Source organism: Rattus norvegicus, chromosome 3, assembly GCF_021556685.1.
Source record: "Rattus norvegicus strain SHRSP/BbbUtx chromosome 3, alternate assembly SHRSP_T2T, whole genome shotgun sequence".
Lineage (NCBI taxonomy): Eukaryota > Metazoa > Chordata > Mammalia > Rodentia > Muridae > Rattus > Rattus norvegicus.
This window is the reverse complement of record NC_141536.1, coordinates 75,646,767-75,672,735: the sequence shown is the minus strand read 5'-3', so window position 1 is coordinate 75,672,735 and position 25,969 is coordinate 75,646,767. Positions and strand designations below refer to the sequence as shown.

General features: G+C 39.2%; 1 protein-coding gene and 1 pseudogene across 1 annotated transcript; both read left to right on the top strand.

The window, feature by feature from the left end:
• Window positions 1–10,925: 10,925 nt before the first annotated feature.
• Window positions 10,926–11,849, top strand: Or4b1c (olfactory receptor family 4 subfamily B member 1C). The gene has a single exon (NM_001000577.1). It carries the CDS (start codon window positions 10,926–10,928, stop codon window positions 11,847–11,849), a length of 924 nt encoding a protein of 307 aa, NP_001000577.1.
• Window positions 24,486–25,412, top strand: Or4b1b-ps1 (olfactory receptor family 4 subfamily B member 1B, pseudogene 1; annotated as a pseudogene).

Sequence of the window (25,969 nt, the reverse complement as noted above, 5' to 3'; positions counted from 1 at the left end):
TTTCTCAAAGAACCAACTTTTGGTTCTGTTGATTCTTTCTATGGTCCTTTTTGTTTCTACTTGGTTGATTTCAGCTCTGAGTTTGATTATTTCCTGCCTTCTACTCCTCCTGGGTGTATTTGCTTCTTTTTGTTCTAGAGCTTTTAGGTGTGCTGTCAAGCTGCTGACATATGCTCTTTCCTGTTTCTTTCTGCAGGCACTCTGCGCTATGAGTTTTCCTCTTAGCACAGCTTTCATTGTGTCCCATAAGTTTGAGTATGTTGTATCTTCATTTTCATTAAATTCTAAAAAGTTTTTAATTTCTTTCTTTATTTCTTCCTTGACCAGGTTATCATTGAGTAGAGCATTGTTCAATTTCCACGTATATGTGGGCATTCTTCCCTTATTGTTATTGAAGACCAGTTTTAGGCCGTGGTGGTCCGATAGCACGCATGGGATTATTTCTATCTTTCTGTACCTGTTGAGGCCCGTTTTTTGACCAATTATATGGTCAATTTTGGAGAAAGTACCATGAGGAGCTGAGAAGAAGGTATATCCTTTTGCTTTAGGATAGAATGTTCTATAAATATCCGTTAAGTCCATTTGGCTCATGACTTCTCTTAGTCTGTCGACATCACTGTTTAATTTCTGTTTCCATGATCTGTCCATTGATGAGAGTGGGGTGTTGAAATCTCCCACTATTATTGTGTGAGGTGCAATGTGTGTTTTGAGCTTTAGTAAGGTTTCTTTTACGTATGTAGGTGCCCTTGTATTTGGGGCATAGATATTTAGGATTGAGAGTTCATCTTGGTTGATTTTTCCTTTGATGAATATGAAGTGTCCTTCCTTATCTTTTTTGATGACTTTTAGTTGGAAATTGATTTTATTTGATATTAGAATGGCTACTCCAGCTTGCTTCTTCAGACTATTTGCTTGGAAAGTTGTTTTCCAGCCTTTCACTCTGAGGTAGTGTCTGTCTTTGTCTCTGAGGTGTGTTTCCTGTAGGCAGCAGAATGCAGGGTCCTCGTTGCGTATCCAGTTTGTTCATCTATGTCTTTTTATTGGGGAGTTGAGGCCATTGATATTGAGAGATATTAAGGAATAGTGATTATTGCTTCCCGTTATATTCATATTTGGATGTGAGGTTATGTTTGTGTGCTTTCATTCTCTTTGTTTTGTTGCCAAGACGATTGGTTTCTTGCTTCTTCTAGGGTATAGCTTGCCTCCTTATGTTGGGCTTTCCCATTTATTATCCTTTGTAGTGCTGGATTTGTAGAAAGATATTGTGTAAATTTGGTTTTGTCATGGAATATCTTGGTTTCTCCATCAATGTTAATTGAGAGTTTTGCTGGATACAGTAATCTGGGCTATCATTTGTGTTCTCTTAGGGTCTGTATAACATCAGTCCAGGATCTTCTGGCCTTCATAGTTTCTGGCGAGAAGTCTGGTGTGATTCTGATAGGTCTCCCTTTATATGTTACTTGACCTTTTTCCCTTACTGCTTTTAATATTCTTTCTTTATTTTGTGCGTTTGGTGTTTTGACAATTATGTGACGGGAGGTGTTTCTTTTCTGGTCCAATCTATTTGGAGTTCTGTAGGCTTCTTGTATGTCTATGGGTATCTCTTTTTTTAGGTTAGGGAAGTTTTCTTCTATGATTTTGTTGAAGATATTTACTGGTCCTTTGAGCTGGGAGTCTTCACTCTCTTCTATACCTATTATCCTTAGGTTTGATCTTCTCATTGAGTCCTGGATTTCCTGTATGTTTTGGACCAGTAGCTTTTTCCGCTTTACATTATCTTTGACAGTTGAGTCAATGATTTCTATGGAATCTTCTGCTCCTGAGATTCTCTCTTCCATCTCTTGTATTCTGTTGGTGAAGCTTGTATCTACAGCTCCTTGTCTCTTCTTTTGGTTTTCTATATCCAGGGTTGTTTCCATGTGTTCTTTCTTGATTGCTTCTATTTCCATTTTTAATTCCTTCAACTGTTTGATTGTGTTTTCCTGGAATTCTTTCAGGGATTTTTGTGACTCCTCTCTATTGGCTTCTACTTGTTTATTTATGTTTTCCTGGAATTCTTTCAGGGATTTTTGGGATTCCTCTCTGTAGGCTTCTACTTGTTCTCTAAGGGAGTTCTTCACATCTTTCTTGAAGTCCTCCACCATCATGATCAAATATGATTTTGAAACTAGATCTTGCTTTTCTGGTGTGTTTGGATATTCCGTGTTTGCTTTGGTGGGAGAATTGGGCTCAGATCATGCCATGTAGTCTTGCTTTCTGTTGCTTGGGTTCCTGCGCTTGCCTCTCGGCATCAGATTATCTCTAGTGTTACTTTGTTGTGCTATTTCTGACAGTGGCTAGACTGTCCTATAAGCCTGTGTGTCAGGAGTGCTGTAGACCTGTTTTCCTGTTTTCTTTCAGCCAGTTATGGGGACAGAGTGTTCTGCTTTCGGGCGTGTAGTTTTTCCTATCTACAGGTCTTCAGCTGTTCCTGTGGGCCTGTGTCTTGAGTTCACCAGGCAGGTCACTTGCAGCAGTAAAGTTGGTCTTACTTGTGGTTCCGAGACTCAAGTTTGTTCTTGGGGTGCTGCCTACGAGCTCTCAGTGGTGGCAGCAATCAGGAAGATCTGCGCCGCCCTTTCCGGGAGCTTCAGTGCACCAGGGTTCCAGATGGCGTTTGGTGTTTTCCTCTGGCGTCAGAGATGTGTGCAGAGTGCAGTCTCTTCTGGTTTCCCAGGCATGTGTGCCTCTCGGAAGGTTTAGCTCTCCCTCCCACGGGATTTGGGTGCAGAGAACTGTTTATCTGGTCTGTCCCTTCAGGTTCTGGCAGTGTCTCAGATGCAGCAGACCTGCTGCTCCTGGGCCGTCCTCTACGGGAACCCAGAGGCCGTATACAGTTTCTTCTTGGGCCAGGGATGTGAGCAGGGGTGGGCAGTGTTGGTGGTCTCTTCCGCTATGCAGCTTCAGGATTGCCCACCTGACCAGGTGGTGAGGTCTCTCTCCCACGGGGTTTGGGAGCAGAGAGCTGCTGTGGGCAGGGATCCACCGGTTTGGGAATACCCCCACACACCCCCCCCCCCCGCTAAATACCAGAAGTGTCTGGTCCTAGAGGAATTTTGCCTCTGTGTGTCCTGAGTTCACCAGGTAGGTCGCTTGCAGCAGAAAAGTTGGTCTTACCTGTGGTCCCGAGGCTCAAGTTTGCTCGTGGGGTGCTGCCTACGAGCTCTCCGCAGCGGCAGCAACCAGGAAGATCTGTGCTGCCCTTTAGTCATTGGGTTTAATGTGTGTCCTTCTAGGTATTGGTCCTGCTTTGGTTCAATCTTTCCTTGCTATCTTCTTGTTCCTTCACTTTATTTGTGTCTTTGCATATTGAGACTTCTCGTCGTTTTTTAACAGTCTCATTGCTAAGGGTTTGGGTATTTATTTTTCTTTGCAGGACTGCTTTCTTTCTGGGTCACACCACACGAGCCTTATATGTTAACTGTTTTTCTCTATTACCATTGTGTCTTGGAGTTTTTTTTTTTGTCTTATTAAGCACAGGGTATATTTAATTTAGGTAAAAATATCATGTGACATAAAAGAAACCATATAACAGTGTTCTCTGGTAATTTTATCACCTCACCTCATGGCTGTTAACTTATTATTGGGGATAGTCTTCAATAGATTAGAACATAATACCTGTTATGTACTGTTTTATACATAACAACCATATATACATAAATTCAAGAACACAGTAACAAGGGACAGAGGAGCATGACAAGGGTATAGGCATTTATTTTTCTTATACATTCTTGACTTATATGTTCCAAAAGTCATTAATTATATTTGCTTTTATAGCTCTCTGTTAATTTTCCCCCTAAAAAATGAAGAGACAACTAGGATTTGTTTGCTTTTAAGATTTTTCTTTTTTCTTTCTTTACTTTCTTTTCCGTTAAAAATTTTAATTTAAATTTACATTCCAGTTATTGTCCCCCCTCATTCCTCCCTCCCACAGTTCCTTATCCTGTTCCTCCTCCCCCTTGCCTCTGAGAGGGCACTCTCCCCTCTCCCTCCACCAGTCCTCCTCCTTCCCCTGGGGCCTCAGGGCTCTAGAGGATTAAGTTCATCTTCTACCACTAAGACTGGACCAGGTAGACCTCTGCTACATATATGTCAGGGGCCTCGTGTGTGCTCCTGGTTGGTGGCTTCTTTTTTGGGAACTCCCTGGGGTCTGGTTTAGGTGAGACTGCTGTCCTTTCTATGGGGTCACTCTCCCTTTCAGCTTCTTTAATCCTTCCCCTAATTTAAGTCCCCAACTTCAGTCCAATGGTTGGGTGTAAGAATCTCCTTCTGTCTCAGTGCAAGCAGACTGGTAGGGCCTCCATGTGTAAGCCATGCCAGGCTCCCATGTGTAAGCATATCATAGCATAGTTGTGATAGAACTTGATGCTCCTCCTCCTGCCCCCATGAGATGGATCCCAAGTTGGGAGAGTCATTGGACCTCCTTTCCTTCAGTCTTTTTTCCGTTTTTATCCCTATAGTTCTTTTAGACAGGAACAATTCTGGGTCAAGAATTTTGACTGTGGTTCAGTAACACTGTCCCTTTACTTGAGGCCCTTCTGGAGGTGGATTCTTCCAGTCTCCTTTCCTCAATGTTGGGCATTTTGGCTAAGGTTACCCCCAATGAGTCCTGAGAGTGTCTCACCTCCTGGGTCTCTGGTACTCTCTAGAACCCCACCTCCCATTCCCACTCCCTGAGGCTACTTATTTCCATTTGTTCTCTTGGCCATCTCTGATCCTGTCCCCCTCCCCTTCCTTCCTCCCCCACCTGGGTCTCTCCCTCCCTCTGTCTCCCATGACTATTTCCTTCCCCCTTCTAGGTGAGGTTGAAACTTCCTACTTAGGCATTTCTGCTTGCTACTTCTTATGGTCTGTGAGTTGTGTCCTAGATATTCTGTACTTTATGGCTAACATCTACTTATTAGTGAGTACATACCATACATGTCCCTTTGGCTGTGGGTTACCACACTCAGGATGATATTTTCTAGTCCCATTCATTTGCCTGCAAAATTCATGATGTTTTTAATAGCTAAATAGTATTTGATTGTGTAAACGAACCATATTTTCTGTATCTAATCTTTGGTTGAGGGACCTCTAGGTTGCTTCTACTTTCAGACTATTACAAGTGATGCTGCTAGGAACATAGTAGAGCATGTGTCCTTGTGGTATGGTGGAGCATCTTTTGGGTATATGCCCAGGAGTGGTATAGCTGGGTCTTCAGGTAGAACGATTTCCAGTTTTCTAAGGAACCACCAGATCGATTTCCAGAGTGGTTGTACAAGTTTGCAATGCCACCAGCAATGGAGGAGTGTTCTTCTTTCTATACATTTTTTCAAGCTTGTTCTGTCCCTTGAGTTTTTCATCTTAGCCATTTTGACTGGTGTGAGGTCAAATCTTAGGGTCGTTTTAATTTGCAATTACCTGATCACTAATGTTGAACATTTCTTTCAGTGCTCCTTTGCCATTCAAAATTTCTCTATTGAGAATTTTCTGCTTAGCTATGTACCTATTTTTTAAATTAGGATATATGTTTTTTGGAGTCTATCTTCTTGAGTTCTTCATATATTTTGGATATTAGCCCTTTGTCAGATGTAGGGTTAGTGAAGAGCTTTTCCCAATCTGTAGGTGCTTTTGTCCTGTTGACAGTGTCCTTTGCCTTAGAGGCTTTTCAGTTTCATGTGGTCTCATTTAGCAATTGTTGATCTTGGAGCCTAAGCCATTGGTGTTCAGGAAAATTTCCCCTCTGCCAGTGTGTTTGAGGCTATTTCCCACTTTCTTGTCTATTTGATTCAGTGTATCTGGTTTTATGTGGGGCAGTCTTGTCTTGTTCCTGATTTCAACGGGATTGCTTCAAAATTCTCTCCATTTAATATAATGTTGGATGATGGTTTGCTGTATATTGCCTTTATTATCTTTAGGTATGTGTTATGAATTCCTGATCTGTCCAGGACTTTTAACACTAGGGGAGTTGCAAACTGTCAAAGGCTTTTTCAGCATCTAATGAGATGATCATGTGGTTTTTTTTCTTTGAGTTTGTTTATATAGTGGATTATGTTGATGGATTTCCGTATATTAAACCATCCCTGAATCCCTGAGATGAAGTCCACTTGATCCTGGCAAATGATGTTTTTGATGTGTTCTTGAATTCTGTTTATAAGATTTTTTTGAGTGTTTTTGCATTGATATTCATAAGTGAAATTGACCTGATGTTTTCTCTCTTTGTTGGGTCTTTGTGTGGTTTAAGTATCAGAGTAACTGTGGCTTCATAGAATGAATTAGGTAGTGCTCCTTCTGTTTCTATTTTGTGGAATAGTTCAAAGAGTATTGTTATTAGCTCTTCTTTGATGGTTTGGTAGAATTCTGCAGTAAAGCCATTTTACCCTGGGCTTTTTTGTTTGGAAGTTTTTAAATGACTGCTTCCATTTCCTTAGGGGTTATAGGAGTGTTTAGATAGTTTACCTGATTTTGATTTAACTTTGGTTAAATCAAGTGGTATCTGTATAGAAAAATCATCCATTTCATATAGATATTCCAGTTTTGTTGAGTATAGGTTTTTGTAGTAAGAGTTGATGATTTTTGGAATTTTTCAGTTTTTTTTAATGTCTTACTTTTCATTTCTGATTTTGTTAATTTGGATATGTCTCTGTGCCCTTTAGTTAAATTAGCTAAAGGCTTATTTATCTTGTTGGTTTTCTCAAAGAACCATCTCTTGGTTTTGTTGATTTGTTCTATTGTTCTTTTTTTCCCTATTTGGTTTCCTATTTCAGCCCCGAGTTTGATTATTTCCTGCCATCTCCTCCTCTTCAGTGTATTTGCTACTTTTTGTCCCAGAGCTTTCAGGTGTGCTGTTAAGTTGCTAACATAGGATCTCTCCCATTTCTTTATGAAGGCACTTATTGCTATGAAATTTCCTCTTAACACTGCTTTTACTGTGTCTCAGAAGTTTGTGTATGCTGTGCCTTTATTTTTATTGAATTCTAAAGAGACTTTAATTTCTTTCTTTATTTTTTCCTGACAAGTTATTACTGTGTCATTCATTTTCCACGAGTATGTGTGCTTTGTATTGTTTTTTTGTTGTTATTGAAGTCCAGCCTTAGTGGTGATCTGATAGGATGCATGGAATTGATTCAATCTTCTTGTATTTGTTGAGGCTTGTATCCTACCCCATCTCTTTTGATTACTTTTGGTTGAAAGTCTATTTTATTGGATATTAGAATGGCGACTCTAGCTTGTTTCTTGGGACTGTTTGCTTGGAAAATGTTTTTGTAGCACTTTATCCTGAGGTAGTGCCTGTCTTAATCACTGAAGTGTGTTTCTTGCATGCAGAAAATGATGTATCCTGTTTATGTATCCAATCTGCTAGTCTGTGTCTTTTTATTGGGGAATTGAGTCCATTGATATTGAGAGATATTAAAGACCAATGACTGTTAGTTCCTGTTATTTTTGTTATTGGAGGTGGTACTATGTGTGTGTAATTCTCTTCTTTTGGTTTTGCTGTGAGATGATTAATTTCTTGTGTTTTCTTGGGTGTAGTTACACTCCTTGTGTTGGAGTTTTGCTTCTAGTATCCTCTGTAGGGCTGGATTAATAGAAAGATATTGGTTAAATTTGGTTTTGTCATGGGATATCTTGGTGATTGAATGCTTTGCCAGGTATAGTAGCCTGGGCTGGTATCTGTAGTCACTTAGGGTCTACATGTCATCTGTCCAAGATCTGACTTTTCCTGTCTTTCTTGAGAAGTCTGGTGTAATTCTGATAGGTCTAACTTTGTCTGCTACTTGGCCTTTTTCCCTTACAGCTTTTAATATTCTTTGTTCTGTACATTTAGTTTTATTATTATGTGGCAGGAGGATTTTCTTTTCATGTCCATTCTATTTGGTGTTCTCAGGCCTCTTGTATGCTTATGGCCATCTCCTTTTTTTAGGTTGGTGACGTTTTCTTATATGATTTTGTTGAAGATGTTTTCTGGACATTTGAACTAGGAATCTTTATCCTCTTATATTCCTAACATTCTTAGGTTTGGTCTTTTCATTGTGTCTCAAATTCCTTGGGTGTTTGGGTTAGGAGCTTTTTATAGTTTGCATTTGTTTTTTTTTTTTTTTTTTGATTGGTATGTCAATATCTTCTATGGTATCTTCTATGCCTTAGATTCTCTTCTAGCTCTTTTACTCTTTAGGTGATGTTTGTATCTGTGACTCCTGATCTCTTTCCTAGGTTTTTCATCCTCAGGGTTGCCTTGTGATTTCTTTATTGTTTCTATTTCCATTTTTAGGTCTTGGACCATTTTGTTCAATTCCTTCACCTGCTTGAATGTATTTTCTTGCATTTCTTTAAGGGATTTATTTGCTTCCTCTTTAAGGTCTTTTACCTGTTTGCCTGTGTTTTCCTGTATTTTTTAAGGGAGTTATTTATATCCTTAAATGCTGTCAGCATCTTCATGAGATAGGATTTTAGGTCAGAATTTTGCTCTTCATGTGTGGTAGGGTAGCCAGGGCTTGCCATGGTAGTACAACTGGGTTCTGATGGTGCTGAATTACATTGTCATCTGTTGTTTATGTTCTTGGGTCTGCCTTTCATCACCTGGTTGTTATATCTGGTCTTAACTGGCCTGGGTGTTTTATACTGGAGCAGACTTGGAGGCATGTAGAATTGTGTGACCTGTTTTAAGGCAGGCCTTCTAGAAGACAGCAGTGCTGTCTCTGTTTAGGGAGGCCTCTTGCGTCCCTTGTTTGATCAGACCTCCTGTATCCCCGTGTCCCTGGTAAGGGCAGGCCTCCTGGGAGACAGGCAGACTTTTGGGTCAGAGGCAGGTATGTCCGTCTGCCAACAGTTCAGGCGGAGGTGCAGACCAGAAGGAGAATGGGGATCAGGCAGTTCAGAGACAGATTCCTTGTCAGCTGGGCTCTGTGGGGTACTGGGGCATGGGCGGGGTGGGGAGCTTTGTTCCTGGTGAGGACAGACTTCCTGGGTTACAAGTAGGCTGTGAGGTCTGGGGTGAGGAAGGCACACCGATCTGCCATGGGTTCAGGTGGAGGTGCAGACTGGAAGGGGGATCCTGAAGTGAATTTTTAAAAATATAAACATTGTACATGAATGTGAGAATTGGAAGATTCAATGGAGACAATCTACCTTGCCAATTTATCTAGGAGTAGAAACATGAAACTAGAGGTGAGGAGGTGAAAGTGGGATGCTATAAGTCAGTAATTTACTGATAAATGAGTTAGTTTTTAGGTCCTGGCTTCCAGTCCTGTTTCTCTTATCTATTATTTTTGAATTTATATTTAGTCTGAGCAAAAATGTGTCCTATGTGGCTGACTTCTTTCTTTTTTGACTTTCCAATTATCACAAGAAAGGCTTCATGCAAAAGTTACTAATGTACTTGAGATTAATTTTAAATCCTCTTTTTGAGCCACAGCTTTGTCATGAAGTTTCCCTCTGGAGAAAAGAAATTCCATGGGGACACTTTCCCCTTGATTATAGCCTGTGGGTTAATTTATTTTAAAGAATTCAAGGACATCAGTTTTTGCTCACAACCTTTGGACAAGGAATAAGTGGGTAGGTTTTCTCGTCAAAAGAAAAGATTAAAATTTTTTATTTTTGCTGCTTTTTATGTCTGTAATTATTCTTCCATTCAAATGTTAACCTTCATGTCAATACTCTAGGTTTCCCCTTTATTTTGTGATTTGCTTTAGAGATCAGTTGCGCTGCTTTCTAAAGGCTACTAGGAATATCACTGACTTCTTCTTGGAGGCAAAGTGAGATTCTTGAATTGCAATGACAACCACCACCCAGTATAACCAAAAATCTTAATGCTATTGAGACTGATTTTTTTTTTGATTTAGTGCATGGAAAGAAAAATCATTTGAAGGTGGTTCAGGGAAGCTGATTTACATCTCTTAGTCTCTATCACTTCATTCATGAACAGAAATAATAAGGAGATATCCCTCTGAGTCCACTCTACATTATTCTAGCATGGCTATACTGACAGTGACCAGAACATGGCTCACTGAGGTGTTCAGCAAGGAATCTGTTGGGTGGAGATGCTATTTAAGGGACATTGCTTGCTCAAGGACTAGGAGTCACAAGCTATCCATTGTTCTGTTGCAGCCTAATTTTCTCAAACCCAAATTTCTTGAGTCATATTGTATTCCAGCAGGGACTAAATTCATGTTGGGTTGGAGTTCATTTGAAATTCGTGATCTCATTCCTTCTTGCAAGATAGAGAAAGAACACAGCATCAATTTTGACATAAAGCTAGGTAAAGTGACTAGAAAGGTACCAAGCATGTTGAACAAATTTATTTTCTCCTTAGATCCACAAGGGCTCATTTGTACAGAGTGGCTACATTTGATAATTTTGGGAGTGGTAGACTTAATTAAACTGGTAATTTTTATCCAAAGAAAAATAAAATCGATGATTTAAAAGTTCTCTTAAGCTTTTGGATTATGTAAATTATGGACTGACCAAATAGGAGCCCATAATTGGATGAGAATTTGACCTCTTCACTCTGAGGTAAAGGGTTTCCTCAACAGAAGGAGCTGCAACAATGCACTGAGAATTATACTAGTAAATAAAGTCTTATCTCTAATGGCTTCCCAAATTACAACTATCCCAGGATGAAAGCCTGAGAGAATGGATCTGAGTCTTAGAATACACTATTTTTGTTTTATTGTGCTCAAGTAAGAGTATTTTTGAATATTCAATTTCTAGTTACAAATAAATAAATAAAAAAAACAAAGTATTAGAATGCTAACATATAATGCTTAACTAGTTTTTGTTGGCTAAATAAATGATTAGCACATGTTATAAGTTGTTTTGCATTATCTAAACTACTATAAATGTCATGAATTTGTGTTAAAATCATTTTTAAAAAACAGGATTATGCCCAGCACACTTGAACCGAACTTATGGCTAGTATAAATGTGACTGAGTTGATCATCACCGGCCTTTTCCAGGACCCAGAGATTCAGAAGGTGTGCTTTGTGCTGTTCCTTCCTGTGTACCTGGCTACAGTGTTGGGCAATGGCCTCATTGTTGTGACAATTAGTGTCAGTAAGACTTTACATTCTCCCATGTACGTCTTCCTCAGCTCCTTGTCCCTAGTGGAGATCTTCTACTCCTCTACTGTCGTCCCTAAGTTCATCACCGACTTACTTGCTAAGGTTAAAACCATCTCACTGAAGGGCTGTCTGGTTCAGATATTCTTCTTCCATTTTTTGGGGGTCGCTGAGATTCTCCTCCTTGTGGTGATGGCCTATGACCGCTACGTGGCCATCTGCAAACCTCTTCATTACATGAACATCATGAGTCGTCAAGTATGTCACATGCTGGTGGCTGGTTCCTGGCTGGGGGGCCTCATTCACTCCATAATCCAGATCCTCATCACCATCCCATTGCCCTTCTGCGGTCCCAATGTGATTGACCACTACTTCTGTGACCTGCAGCCATTATTCAAGCTTGCCTGCACTGACACCTTTCTGGAGGGGGTTATTGTGATGGCCAACAGTGGTCTAATCTCTATAATCTCTCTCTTCATCTTGGTGTCCTCCTATGCCATCATTTTAGTCAGCTTGAGGAACCATTCTGCAGAGGGGAGGCGCAAGGCCCTCTCCACTTGTGCCTCTCACATCATGGTGGTCACCCTGTTTTTTGGACCTGCCATCTTCCTTTATCTGCGACCCTCCTCTACTTTCACTGAAGACAAGCTTGTGGCTGTGTTCTACACGGTCATCACCCCCATGCTGAACCCTATCATCTATACACTGAGAAATGCAGAGGTGAAAAATGCTGTGAGAAAGTTGTGGAGCAAAAAGGACTCAGAGACAGAGTAAAAAGAGCAAGAAAGCATGGAAAAGGATTTTAAATTAGGCTGTTGTTGATGTGGATTTTGCTGTTTTGGTTCATGTTCCAATAAAAGAGTAATACGATAAGCATAGCTCTTCTACTATGGGTTCTGCAAAGTTACTTAAGCTCTGGGTATCTGAATGTTCAAAACAAGTGCAAATGCAGAGATCATTTAGAATCATGCCTGCGTTTTACTTTGACACATGGTAATATTTTCTAATACAGGGTAAAGTATTTTAATATTTGCATACATTGTATAATCATTTTACAGTGACAGCCTTATTGTTGTCTCACAGAGTTAGCATTTCTCTTAGTTGAGAAAAGTCAAAATTTTTTCTAGTAGGTATTTTGAAACATTTACCAGTCATGGTTGCCTTACCGTGCTATAAAGCATTTGGATTTATTTTTCTTATCCATCTGCTGAAGGTTTAAATTACTTCTACCTTCTATTTCATTACTTTTATTGTTTACAAGTAACTTACATTTCATCTAGAATATATTAACAGAAATAATTTGGTGATGCAGTTATGATTTTTTCATAAGTAACTTACATTTTATAAAAGAGAAAATCAACCAGAGATATGATCAAGAGTTATGGGCAATGCAGTTGTGGAGTTTTCTTTTTCTAATGTGGATATAAGCATGTTGTTGAGAATTTTTTCCACGGACTTTTTATTCCGATTGTCTGTTAGATTCTTACATTGTAGATCACCTGATATCACCCATTACAAAAGACATTTTTACTTCTTGTGTTTCATTGGCACCGAAGAGTTCCTTTCAGCCCTCTTACAATATCCAACATTTGTAAATCAAAGTACTATTAAAATGACAGCATTCTAGTTACAAATTAGAAATAGGACAAATGTTTCACAAAAAGAAAGTGATGTCAAGCCCATGAGATATTAAAAATAAACAATGTTGGAAATGCTTATTGCCTTAACTTGAAGAATGAAGGACAGGGTCATACTGTTTCAATTTCACATCTCAGTCCCTTTATTGTAAGTGACCATACCATGGATATTTCTTCTAATGGCTATTGTTAGTTTTTCTTCTTCAGTCAATCAAGGGAGATAAAAGAGTCCAGGTCCCTCTACATTGTTATATCTTGCAGGATCTCTTCAATAACGCATTGCCTCTCCTCATCTCGCATAGTTTTGAACATGTCTTTCAATTGGCTACTACTGCCTTGAAATTGTACAGAATTGCAGTTTTGTATATATTCACCCAACTTTTGTCAAGTATGTGACATGCCAGAATGAACTGTGTTTGCATCAAGTGTCTTTTGGGCTCTGAATTTATATATAATGGCAATTTGTGGCTGCAGGACAAGGCATGACCAAATTTGTAAGTTGATGAAAACATTGTCTGTTTCTCTACTAGTAGTATGTTTATATTTAAAGTATTTAGTGCCACTAAACCCTGGAAAATTTTAAATTGGATTTTGTTATTTAAATCTGCATAGGTACACATTGTCAGTGACTGTGAAATTTGATAGCATGAGCATGTTTTTTTCTTCAAACTTGTAGGTGTCTTAGTGTTAAAGGTGAGGCTTTTCTCCCAGTTCCTTGATGTATGTACAGACAACTGCTTCTAATCTTGGGCTTTTACTGATCAGTTCTTTATCTCATCCTCAGACGCCCAAATTCCCACACAAGTGTTGAGAAGGCTAGAGAGAAGGGATATTAACAGTGGTCACAGGCCATGTCCAAGCAACAATCCAAAGAAACATCAGAATGACAGCATTTTACTTCTGAGTTAGGAAATAAGTAAAATATTTGCACAAAGTAAAAGTGATGTTAAGCCAATGAGATGTTAAAAACAAACAATGTTAGAAATGCTTATTGTCTTGAAGAACGAAGGATAGGTTGATTTCTTACTGTCCACCTAAGAATGCACTTCAAGTCTATGTAATTTCCTGCCTCATGATCACCTGTTTACCAGAAGGACTACACAGAGCTAGGGACTTTGCTGGATGATTTGTTGAATGAATGAGTGGGTGGATGTTATCTTTCAGAGGCAATTCTTGCATATTCAGTGGTTATGACCACTCTCAATGTAGAGAGGCAGAACTATAGAGAAAACAAGTGATTTTTATAAATGCACGTTATACACTAATATGCAAATGTGAGAATGAGAAGGTGAGGTGGAGGTAATATCGAGTAACAGTCCAGTTCTCTGTGAAAGTGGCAACAGGAGAACCGGAAGTTTGTATGAGGGAACCTCTCCTCAGTTGGATATTTACTCAGTAGCTGATCAAAACCTAGGGCCTAGTAGCTTTCTTTTCTTTTTTTAAAAATATATGATATTTATTTCAGCTGTTTAAAGCAATATTGAAATATCACTAAAATAATTGGAAAATATTTAAAACATTCCCTGAGTCAGTGTTTACTTGACTAAGTTTTCCTATAGGGAGAAGGAATTCCATGGGGAAGGTAGTCTCTTGATTATATACATGCATTCATTTATCACAAATAGTCCAAGTCTGCAAGCATTTAATCACAGTCTTTGGATAGTGTGTGGCGGATAGGACTGGTACATTAAAACAGGATATTTTTTAACCCCTGAATATTCTGTTCTCATCAATTTTTATTTATAGCCTAAGTGTTGTAGATTTAAATATTTTTTCCTGATACAGAAGCACTAGGATTTTCTTTCCTTGTGATTTTCCCTAGTCATCAACCTTGTTTTTTAAATACTCCATAGGTGTTTGACCTATGGGACAGATCTAAGCCTTGAATGGCAGGGCCATTTCCACCTCATAACCTCAAAGCCCAATGCATTGGAGAGAATACTGACTAGACTGTGGCTGTGGGAGATCAATTCACCTCTCTCAGTCTTTCCTTTTTCTTGTATGTAAGGAAGTAGAGCAGATCATTCTGATTTCTTCTCCAATGTTTAGGGTGATACTCCTAGGGTGGAGTAGCTCAGTATTACCTGGGCTAGGGTCTTTGGTGGGAAATCTTCTTGGTGGTAACTTTAGTCAAGAGACTTCATTTACTGAAGAAAACAGACTCTGTAAGGGGGCAATCTGTTACTTCTTCCCTGTTAGGTTCTTTCCCTACTAGAGCACGACTTTTCCTTGCACTGTGGTCTGTTTCATGGAAGCAGAGAATTTCGTGATGAATTAGAGACAATTTATTTGAAATCTATGTGATCTATTCCTTTTTCCAAGGCAGAGCAGGAACACACCAGCTCTTCTGACCCAAAGGTAGGTGAAATGACTAGGTAGAATTAGGGCATGGAGTCCATGGGTCACTATAGATAACAGTTTACTCATTTTCTCTTTTCCTGTCTTTATAGACTTACATGTTCATGGAAAAGAGGGAAAATTCATCAATTTCTAGATGGGTGGAAGTAAGAGAGAGAGAGAGAGAGAGAGAGAGAGAGAGAGAGAGAGAGAGAGAGAGCACAAAAAGAGAGTTGATGAATAGGAAGAACAGGTGAAGTTAAAAAGATAAGTTATCAGATGTTATTTTTCCTGATGGGGGATACAACCTAGATGTCTCAAATTGGTATATTAAATTAAAGTGGTTGTATACATATTTGCATTTCTTTAGTGGATCAGAAATGATGTTCAGCCTCAGAGAGGAGGCATTGCTTTTCTAGGTAAATAAATATATCTCTGATTTCTTACAACTATCACAGTAAATTTGAACTCCTTTGTTTTGTATCATCTTTATACTGCTAATGATGTATGAATCTGGGTGAAATGCACAGGTGAAGTGGTTAAATTGACTGGTTTTAAATCCTGCCCCTGTTGCTGAGTAATTATTCAGAAGCTATAAATACAAGTTAATTCATTTATTTGTGTTTTTTTCTTCTTATTCAAAAGCTGATAACAATCAGAGGCAGTTCCCAAGTTTCTTATAAAAATTGGGATCAATTTCAGATATATATGAACCACAGGATGTCTCAGTGGGTAAGGACATTGGTTTCCAAGTTTGATGACCTGAGTCATTCCCCACATAGATCCCACAACATGTGAGAAAGAAAAGAACTGACTTCTATAAGTTGTCTTCTGAGCACCACTCCTACATTATGGTATGTGTGCAAACATACCTCAATAAGTCAAGAAATGTAGTTTAAAACATTAAAAGATATCTCGAGCTGTGGTAGGGCACTAAAAGTGTGGCAATATAATAAATGCTGAAATGTTGGCTGTTATGGTTGGAGAAATGTCTCAGTGTTAAGAACACTTACTACTTAGTTCTTTGCACTGACATACATCTGCTTATATCACCAGTTTCAGGGGGATATGATACTCTGTTTTGACCTTTGTGGGGCCCTAAATGCTTGTAGTACACGCACATATGCTCAGAAACACATATGTAGCACAAAATTTAGAAAGAAGATGCTAGCTTTTCATAGTCTCTAAAATGCATATAAATAAGGACTTAGGAAAAATTGTAAACGTAATTTTGAGTAATAGAATACTTTTTATAGGAAGACAGAACATGAATACTACAATGACCAAATATCATGCTAATTGTTATGAATGTTAATGCATCAGGAAGACAGAGAAGCATGAGAACTTTATTTCTGTAGTAGTGAAATTCTAATTACACTGTAGAGTGAACAAGCGAGGGACCACCTTGTGTTAGGCAGTTGCTACATTGTGTCTATTTGGGGAACTGACTATAATGGAGTAAAGTCAGTAAGAGCAATCTGAGAAAGCCTTGACTTCCTGAGAGCATTCAAATTTGTTCTGTGGGGCATAAACAGAATGTTTAAAATGTTCTATTATTATTAATTATTGTTATTAATATTTTATTACTATTAAATGCATACTTTAAAATTTATTCAAAGATCAGAGAAGACAAGACATAATTGAATCACTTGGAAAAGACTCACTGTTTAAACAGGACTTGAATTGGGCTTGCAGGATGGGTAGGGTTGGAGGAGACAGGTGAGGATACTTTGGGTAAGTGAGGCTCCTCTATGAGGGGAATCAGCAGTGTGCGTGTGTGTGGTGGGGGAGAGCTTGAGCTCTGACTTAAGTAGAAGCCTGGGCAGATAAGAATGTAAATTTTTGAGGGACTTCAGATTATGCAAAAAGCTAATTTTAATTTAGAGGATTTTATAATTGCTTTCTTTATGGAAGTGGAAGTAATAAGAGCTAAGACTCCAGAGTGAGCAGGAGACACACTTGCTGCTGACAAGGATGACAAAGAAGACGGAAGTTTATGTCTGTTACAGATGACCTTGACCTTGGCACAACCTAGTCCCTGAGTTAGGAGAACACACACACGCCTATCCACTAATCATTTTTAGTATGTTTAAAGTTGTTTTTAGAATACTTTTTCTTACACATGAATTTGGAATAAGTGTTTCAAATATGAGCTATCAGTCAGGGACAAGAAGAAAGTTGTGTAGGGTGCAGTGTTTCTACTGAAGTGGAAGGAATAAGTGATGGTCCATCTCTTCAAACATAATTGTTTTTTGGTCCTTTTGCTTTTGAATTTTATTGATTTAATTTTTTAGTTAAAGTTTTTTTATGCAATATATTTTAATCATATTCTTTCTCAATCCCCTACTACTCCCAGATCCCCCTCTCTCTACCAAACCAACTTCATGTTCTTCTTATACAAAAAAATCTACTAACCAACCAAACAACAATGATAACAACCCCCCCCCCCAAAGAAAAAACTACCATAGGAACATCCAGCACCAAAATACGCACAGAAAAACCCAGTTTGTTTTGTGTGGGCCAATTACTTCTTGCCGTGAAGCTTGGCCTGGAATGTAACTGACATACATTCCATGAGAGAAAACTGATTTTTCTCTTTCCTAGCAGTTATCAATTAAACATTGATGTTTTTTGGTTGGGGGTGGATCTTTTATCCACTTCTCCTTCTCCATGCTGGGATTTTGTCTGGCTTGACCATTGTGCAGGTCTTATAGATGCTGTCAGTTTCTGTGAGTTCATGTGGGCATCAACCCTATTGTGTCTGGAAAGATAACCTTTTCCCTTTCATCAGCTCTGTGTTTTCTGTATCAAATCTCTCTGTTGCTCCCACTCACCTGATCCCATTTAGATACTGGGAAATTTCTGTCACTTTGCAATGACTGTTACTCAGTAGACTTGGCAGTAGATGGTAGGAATGTAGAAATTTTAGTTTGTTCACTACTCTCAGAGATGTGAACATTTGTTGCAGAAACATGTTTATTTCTTTTTAATTAATTAATTAATTTTATTATATACTATATGTTGCCCCTCCTCCTGGCCCCTCTTTCAGAGTTCTAGCCTCCCTCTCCCTTCATCTTCACCTCTGAGATGGTGCCCTCCCCATATCCCCCAACCTTGGGGCATCACATCTCTACAGAATTATGTACATCCTCTTCCACTGAGGCCAGACAAGGCAGCCCTGTTGGGGAACAGATTCCACAGTTGGTCTAAAGGTTTAGAGAGAGTCTCTGTTCTAGTTGTTGGGAGGTTCACATAGAGACTCAGTTGCATGTCTGCTACATTATGTGCAGGGGACCTCCTTCTATTCTGTGTATGTTCTTTGGTTTGTGGGTCAAGCTCTGAGAACTCCCAGGGGTCCAGCTTAGTTGATTCTTTTGTTCTTCTTGTGTAGTTCCTAACCCCTTTAGGGCCTTTAATCCTTTCCCCAACTCTTTTGTAAGAGAGTCCTTGACCTCTGTCCAATGTTTGGTTGTGGGTCTCTGAATCTGTTTTAGTCAACTGCTGGGACAGAGCTTTGCAGAGGACAGTTATGCTAGGCTACTGTCTGCAAGCCTAATAGGGTATCATTAATATTGTCAAGGGTTGGCGGTTGCCCATGGGATGGCTTTCAAGTGGACCAGTTATTGGTTGGCCATTCCTTTAGTATCCACTTCATCTTTGTCTCTGCACTTCTTTTAGACAGGACAAATTTTGGGTTGAAAGTTTTGTGGATGGGTTGGTGTCCTTATCTTTCTATTCAGGGTCCTGCCTGGCTGTAGAAGGTGGCCTCTTCAGGTTCTATGTACCCAATGTTAGGCATCTTGGCTAACTAAAGTCACCTGAGTAGACTCTTGGAAACCTCTCCCATCCCAGGTCTCTGGGATTTCTAGAGGTTGCCCCTACCTTCACACCCTGGCAGCTGCAGATTTCATTTATTCTCCTGGATCTCTGGGCTTCTCTCTGTCTTTCCCCACAACTTCTGCCCTCCCATTCTCTTTCCCTCCCACCCAGTTCCCTCCCTCCACCTTCTATGACCATTTTGTTTCCCCTTCTGTGATTCAATCATCCTCTCTTGGGCCTTTCTTCTTGTTTAACTTCTTTGGGTCTGTGAGGGGTATCATGAGTGTTCTGTATTTTATGGCTTACATCCACTTATCAGTGAGTACATACCATGAATATCCTTTTGGGTCTGAGTTATCTCACTCAGGATGATATTTTCTAGTTCCATTCATTTTCCTGTAAAACTCAGGATATTCTCATCCTTAATAGCTGAATAGCATTCCATTGTGTAAATGATATTTTCTGTATCCATTCTTTGATTGAGGGACATCTGTGTTGTTTCCAGTTTCTGGCTATTACAAATAAGGCCGCTATGAACATAGTGGAGCACGCTTCTTTGTGGTATGGTGGTGCATCTTTTGGGTTTTGCTTAGGAGTGGTATAGCTGGGTTGATTTATTTCCAATTTTCTGAAGAACTGATAAATTGATTTCTAGAGTGGTTGAACAAGTTCGTACTCCCACCAGCAATTGAAGAATGTTCCCTTTTCTACACATCCTTAACAGCATGAGCTGTTCCTTGATTTTTGATCTTAGCCATTCTGACTGGAATAAGGTGGAATCTCAGGGTCATTTGATTTGCATTTCCCTGATGGCTAAGTATATTGAGAATTTCTTTATGTGCTTCTCAACCATTCAAGATTCCTCTGTTGAGAGTTCTATTTACCTCTATACCCCATTTTTAAATTGGGTTTTTTTTTTTGGTTTTGTGGAGTCTAAATTCTTGAGTTCTTTATATATTTTGGATATTAAACCTTTCTCAGATGTAAGGTTAGTTAAGATCTTTTCCCAATCTGTGGCTGTAGGTTTCCCTTTTGTCCTATTGACAGTGTCCTTTGACTTACAAAAGCTTTTCAGTTTCATGAGGTCTCATTTGTCAATTGTTGATCTTAGAGCCTGAGTCATTGGTGTTCTGTTCATGAAATTATCTCCTATACCAATGCACTCAAGACTATTTCCCATTTTCTCTTCTATATGATTTAGTGTACCTCATTTTATGTTCAAGATTGTCTTGGCTATCCTGGGATTTTTTTTTTTTTCATATGAATTTGAGAATTTCTCTTTCAAGGTATGTGAAAAATTGTGTTAAAAATTTGATGGAGAATGCATTGAACCTGTTGATTGCTTTTGGCAAGATGGCTATTTTCCTTATATTAATCTTAACAATTCATGAGTGTGGGAGATCTTTCCATTCTTCAGTTTCTTTCTTCAGGGACGTACACATCTTTCACTTGGTTCGAGTGACACTAAGATATTTTATTGGGACTATTGCAAAGTGTGTTCTTGCTCCAGTTTCTTTCTCAGTTTGTTGTATTAAGAAGGGATACTGATTTTTGTGAGTTAATTCTATATTCAGCCACTTTGCTGAAGTTGTTTATAAGCAGTAGGAGTTCTTGTGATAGAATTTTCGGGATTGCTTATGCATAATACCATACTATCATATCACCTATGAATAGTGATACTTTGACTTCTTCCTTTCCAATTTGTATCTCCTTGATCTTGATTTGATCCTCTTGGTTTTGTTGTCTTATTGCTTTAGCTAGAACTTCAAGTAGTATATTGAATAGATAGGGAAAAAGTGGGCAAACTTGTCTTGTTCTGATTTTAGTGGGATTGCTTTAAGTTTCTATTTAATTTGATATTTGCTATTGGCTTGTTGTATATTTCTTTTATTATGTTTAGGTATGTGCCTTGAATCCCTGATCTCTTCTTTTAACATGAAGGGGGTTTGTATTTTGTCAAAGGCTTTTTAGCATCTAATGAGATGAATATGTGGCTCTTTTCTGTCAGTTTGTTTACATAGTGGATTATGTTTATGGCTTTTTTGCTGTCTTTCTTTTATTGGATATTTTTCTTTACATTTCTAATGTTATCACCTTTCCTGGTTTCTCCTCCAGAAACCTGATAGCTCCTCTTGCTGTGAGGGTGCTGCCCCACCCACCTACCCACCCACTCCCTCCCACCACCCCATCCTGACATTCCTCTTCACTGGGGCATTGAGCCTTGACAGGACCAAGAGCTTTTCCCCCCATAGATGCTGGACAAGGCCATCCCCTGCTACATATGCAGATGGAGCCATAGGTCCATCCTTGTGTGCTTTTGGGATGGTGGTTTAGTACCTGGGAGCTCTGGGGGGTCTGGTTGGTTGATATTGTTGTCCTTTTCATGGGGTTGCAAACACCTTCAGATCCTTCAGTCTTTTCTCTAATTCCTCCATCGAGGACCTTGTTCTCAGTTTAGTGGTTGGCTGCGAGTATCCGCCTCTGTATTTGTCAGGTTCTGGCAGAGTCTTTCAGGAGACAGCTATATCAGGCTCCTGTCAGCAAGCATACACTTCTTGGCACTGGCAACATTGTCTGAGTTTGGTGGCTGAAGCATCTACACTTTGGTCTTCCTTCTTCTTGAGCTTCATGTGGTCTTTGAATTGTATCTTGGGTATTCTGAGCTTTTGGGCTAATAACCACTTATCAGTGAATGTGTTCTTTTATGATTGGGTTACCTCATATCTTGAACCATACCTGCTTCCCTGGATGAAACCTACTTGATCTTGATGAATGATTTTTTTTTGATGTGTTCTTGGATTTTGTTTGTGAGAATTTTATTTATTATTTTTATGTTGATGTTCATAAGTGAAATTTGTGTGAAGTCCTTTTCCTTTGTTGAGTCTTTGTATGGTTTATGTATCATGGTAGCTGTGGCTTAATAGAATAAATTAGGCAGTGTTCCTTCTAATTCTATTTTGTGGAATAGTTTGAGGAGTGTTAGTATTAGCTTTTCTTTGAAAATATGATAGAATTTTGTACTAAAATCTTCTGGCACTGGGCTTTTTTTTTGGGGGGGGGAATGTTTAATGACTGATGACTGCTTTTATTTCTCTAGGGGTTATAATACTGTTTAGAAAGTCTACCTGATCTTGATTTAACTTTGGCCAGTAGTATCTGTCTAGAAAATCATCCATTTTGTTTAGATTTTCCAGTTTAGTGGAGTACAGGGCTTTGAAGTAAGACCTGATGACTTTTCTGTATTTCCTCAGTTTCTGTTGTTATGTCTCCCTTTTCATTTCTGATTTTATTAATTTGGATACTGTCTTTGTGTCTTTTAGTTTAGCAAAGGGTTTGTCTAGCTAGTTCATTTTCTCTAAGAACCATCTCTTGCTTTTGTTGATTCTTTGTATTATTCTCTTTGTTTCTAATTAATCAATTTCAGCCCTGGGTTTGACTATTTCCTGCTATCTACTAGTCTTAGGTGTGTTTGCTCCCATTTGTTCTAGAGCTTTTAGGTGTGCTGTTATGTTGCTAGTATGAGATTTATTCAACTTCTTGATTAAGGCACATAGTGCTACAAATTTTCCTCTTAGTACTGCTTTCATTGTGTTCCATAAGTTTAGGTATATTGTGCCTTCATTTTTATTGAATTCTAGAAACTCTTTAATTTCTTTATTTCTTCCTTCACTCAGTGATCATTGAGTAGAGAGTTGTTCAATTTCCATAAATATGTGGGCTTTTCTGTTTTTGTTGTTGATGAAGTCAAGCCTTAATCTGTGGTAATCAGATAGAATGCAAGGGGTTATTTCAATCTTCTGTTTAGGTTTGCTATGTGTCCCATTAGATGATCAGTTTGGAGAAGTTTCCATGAGGTGCTGAGAAGAAGATATATTCTTTTGTTTTTAGTAAAAGATTCTGTAAATATCTGTTAAATTTATGTGGTTCATAACATCTGTTAGTTCCATCATTTTTCTTTGTTTAGTTTCTGTTTCTATGATTTGTTCATTGTGAGAGTGGGGTTTTCTTGTATGGTATTGAAAATGTTTTCTGACCTTTTGAACTGGGAATCTTCACTTTCTTCTACTTCTATTATTTTTAGATTTGGTCTTTTCATTGTGACCCACATTTTCTGAATGTTTTGAGTTAGGAACTTTTTACATGTGACATTTTTCTTTGACTAATGTATTAATTTCTTCTATGGCATCTTCTATGTCTGAAATTCTTTCTTCCATTTCTTATATTCTGTTGGTGATGCTTACATCTGTGCTTCCTGTTTTCTTTCCTAGGTTTCCATCTCCAGGGTTGCCTCCATTTGTGCTTTTTCAAAAAAGTGCCTTTATTTCCACTTTTTTTTTGGTTTGGACCATGTCATTTATTTTCTTTACCTGATTACATTGTCCTGTATTTCTTTAAAAGATTTGTTTCCTTTTTAAGGGCTTCTACCTGTTTGTTGCTCTTTTCCTGTATTTCTTTAAGGAAATTATTTATATCTTCTTTAAAGGCCTCTATTATCTTCATGAGATGGGATTTAAGGTTACAGTCTTGCTCCTCAGGCACTTTAGGATATCATGGACTTGCTATAGAATGAAAGCCTGATGGTGCCATATTGCAATGACTTATGTACATTATGTTCTTGCACTTGCCTTTGGCTATATGTTTGTCTCTGGTGTTGCCTAGCCGGTATGTCCCTGGTTTGTGCTGGCCTCTCAGGAGAATGGTGGAACTGGTATCTCAGGTTTGACAGGCCTCCTTGGGGGGTGGTGGTGGTGGGAGCTAACACTGCTGGACAGTGACTGCATGTATAGGTGGTGACTGGAAGGAAGATGGAGATTCAAAAGGGAAGGGCAGAGACCATGACTATTGAGCTCACTGGATCCTAGCAGTTGGGGGAATGGTGGTGTTGTCTTGCTTATGTGTCTGGGGTTAGAACAGGCTTCCTGGGAGGCAGGCTGGGCTGAGGGGTGCTGATTCCAGACTGCAGATGTAGGTGAAGACCAGAAGGAAGATGGATTTCTAACAGGATGAGGCAAAGCCCCTGACTGCTGAGTTTGCTAAGGTCCCATCAGGTGGGGGAATTAGGGTGGGAAGTGGTCTCACACATCTGTCTTCAGTTAGAGCAGGCCTTCTGGGAAGCAGGCAGAGATGTAGAAACATATTTCTTGATGCAAGACCTCAGCTTTGAGTAAAGTGAAGAAGAATTGGACCAGAATGGTATCAAAAGGAATACTCAAGAGTAAGAACTATTAAATACAATGAAGACAATACATGACCTATTAATCCATCTAGCCATCTATTATCAATCTACCTATAATATATCTCAAACTCTTCCATTCACAACCTGGGCTGAAAGTTAGACGGAATTATTTTGAGTTACATTTTCTGTGTGGCTATGGGTAAATAAATATTTCTTTGGTTTTTATTTTCTGTTAGATGAAATTAAAATATAGTAAATTAAATGACTAGACTACTAGCATTTAATGCTGAATGAGAATACATTGGCTGAGCAATAAGTATTTAGCAAACGGCCTGAGCTTTTGAGAATGCATTTAGTGAAATTAACTCATGTGTGCTGCAATCTTGTGATCTTTTTTCAGCCTTCCTACTATGTGATGTCCAACACACTTGAGCTGACTCCATGGCCAATGAAAATAATGTAACTGAGTTAATTTTCACTGGCCTTTTCCAGGACCCAGAGGTACAGAAGGTGTGCTTTGTGCTGTTCCTTCCTGTGTATGTGGCCACATTGCTGGGCAACGGTCTTATTATTGTGGCAGTCAGCACGAGTAAGACTTTACATTCTCCCATGTACTTTTTCCTCAACTCCTTGTCTCTGGTGGAGATCTTCTACTCCTCTACGATTGTCCCTAAGTTCATCACTGACTTACTTGCTAAGATTAAAACCATCTCTCTGAAGGGCTGCCTTACTCAGATATTTTTCTCCCATTTCTTGGGGGTTGCTGAGATTCTCCTCCTTGTGGTGATGGCCTATGACCGCTACGTGGCCATCTGCAAACCTCTTCATTACATGAACATCATGAGTCGTCAAGTGTGTCACATGCTGGTAGCTGGTTCCTGGCTGGGGGGCCTCATTCACTCCATAATCCAGATCCTCATCACCATCCCATTGCCCTTCTGCGGTCCCAATGTGATTGACCACTACTTCTGCGACCTGCAGCCATTATTCAAGCTTGCCTGCACTGACACCTTTCTGGAGGGGGTTATTGTGATGGCCAACAGTGGTCTAATCTCTATAATCTCTCTCTTCATCTTGGTGTCCTCCTATGCCATCATTTTAGTCAGCTTGAGGAACCATTCTGCAGAGGGGAGGCACAAAGCCCTGGCTACCTGTGCTTCTCACATCACGGTGGTCATCTTGTTCTTTGGACCTGCCATCTTCATTTATCTGCGACCCTCTTCCAGCTTCACTGAAGACAAGCTTGTGTCTGTGTTCTACACGGTCATCACTCCCATGCTGAACCCCATCATCTACACACTGAGAAATGCAGAGGTGAAAAATGCTGTGAGGAAGTTGTGGGGAAAAAGGGACACAGAGATAGAGTGAAAAGAGCAAGAAGGCATGGGAAAGGATTTTAAGTTAGTCTGTTGCTGTTGTTGTGAATTCTGTTTTTTTGGGTTCATGTTTAATTTACATTTCATCAACAAGGAAACCTACTGAAGGTATTAGAAATTATTTTGTGATGCAGTTATGAATTTTTCATTTTCTTTTTAATTCAATTTAAAAAATTATTCACTTTATATCCTACTCTGGTTACCACATTCCATACTATTTCCCTTATACCCCTCTCCTTCTCCTCTTAGTGGGTTGGGCCCCCTGGCTATCCCACCCCCTTGCAACTTCAAGTCTCTGAGATGCTAGGCACTTCTCCTACTGCATTCAGACAAGGCAGCCCAGATAGTAGAACATATCTCACATATAGGAAACAGCTTTTGGGATACCCTTGTTCCAGTTGCTAAGGATCCATATATTATCAGGGAGACCTATGTCCAGTTCTCTGCTGGTCTCCCTGTAGAGTAGTTCCTATCCCCTTAGGGGTTCATAATGCATCTACCTATTCTCCCATGAGTACCCAAGCTCCATCTACTATTTGTCTTTGGGTG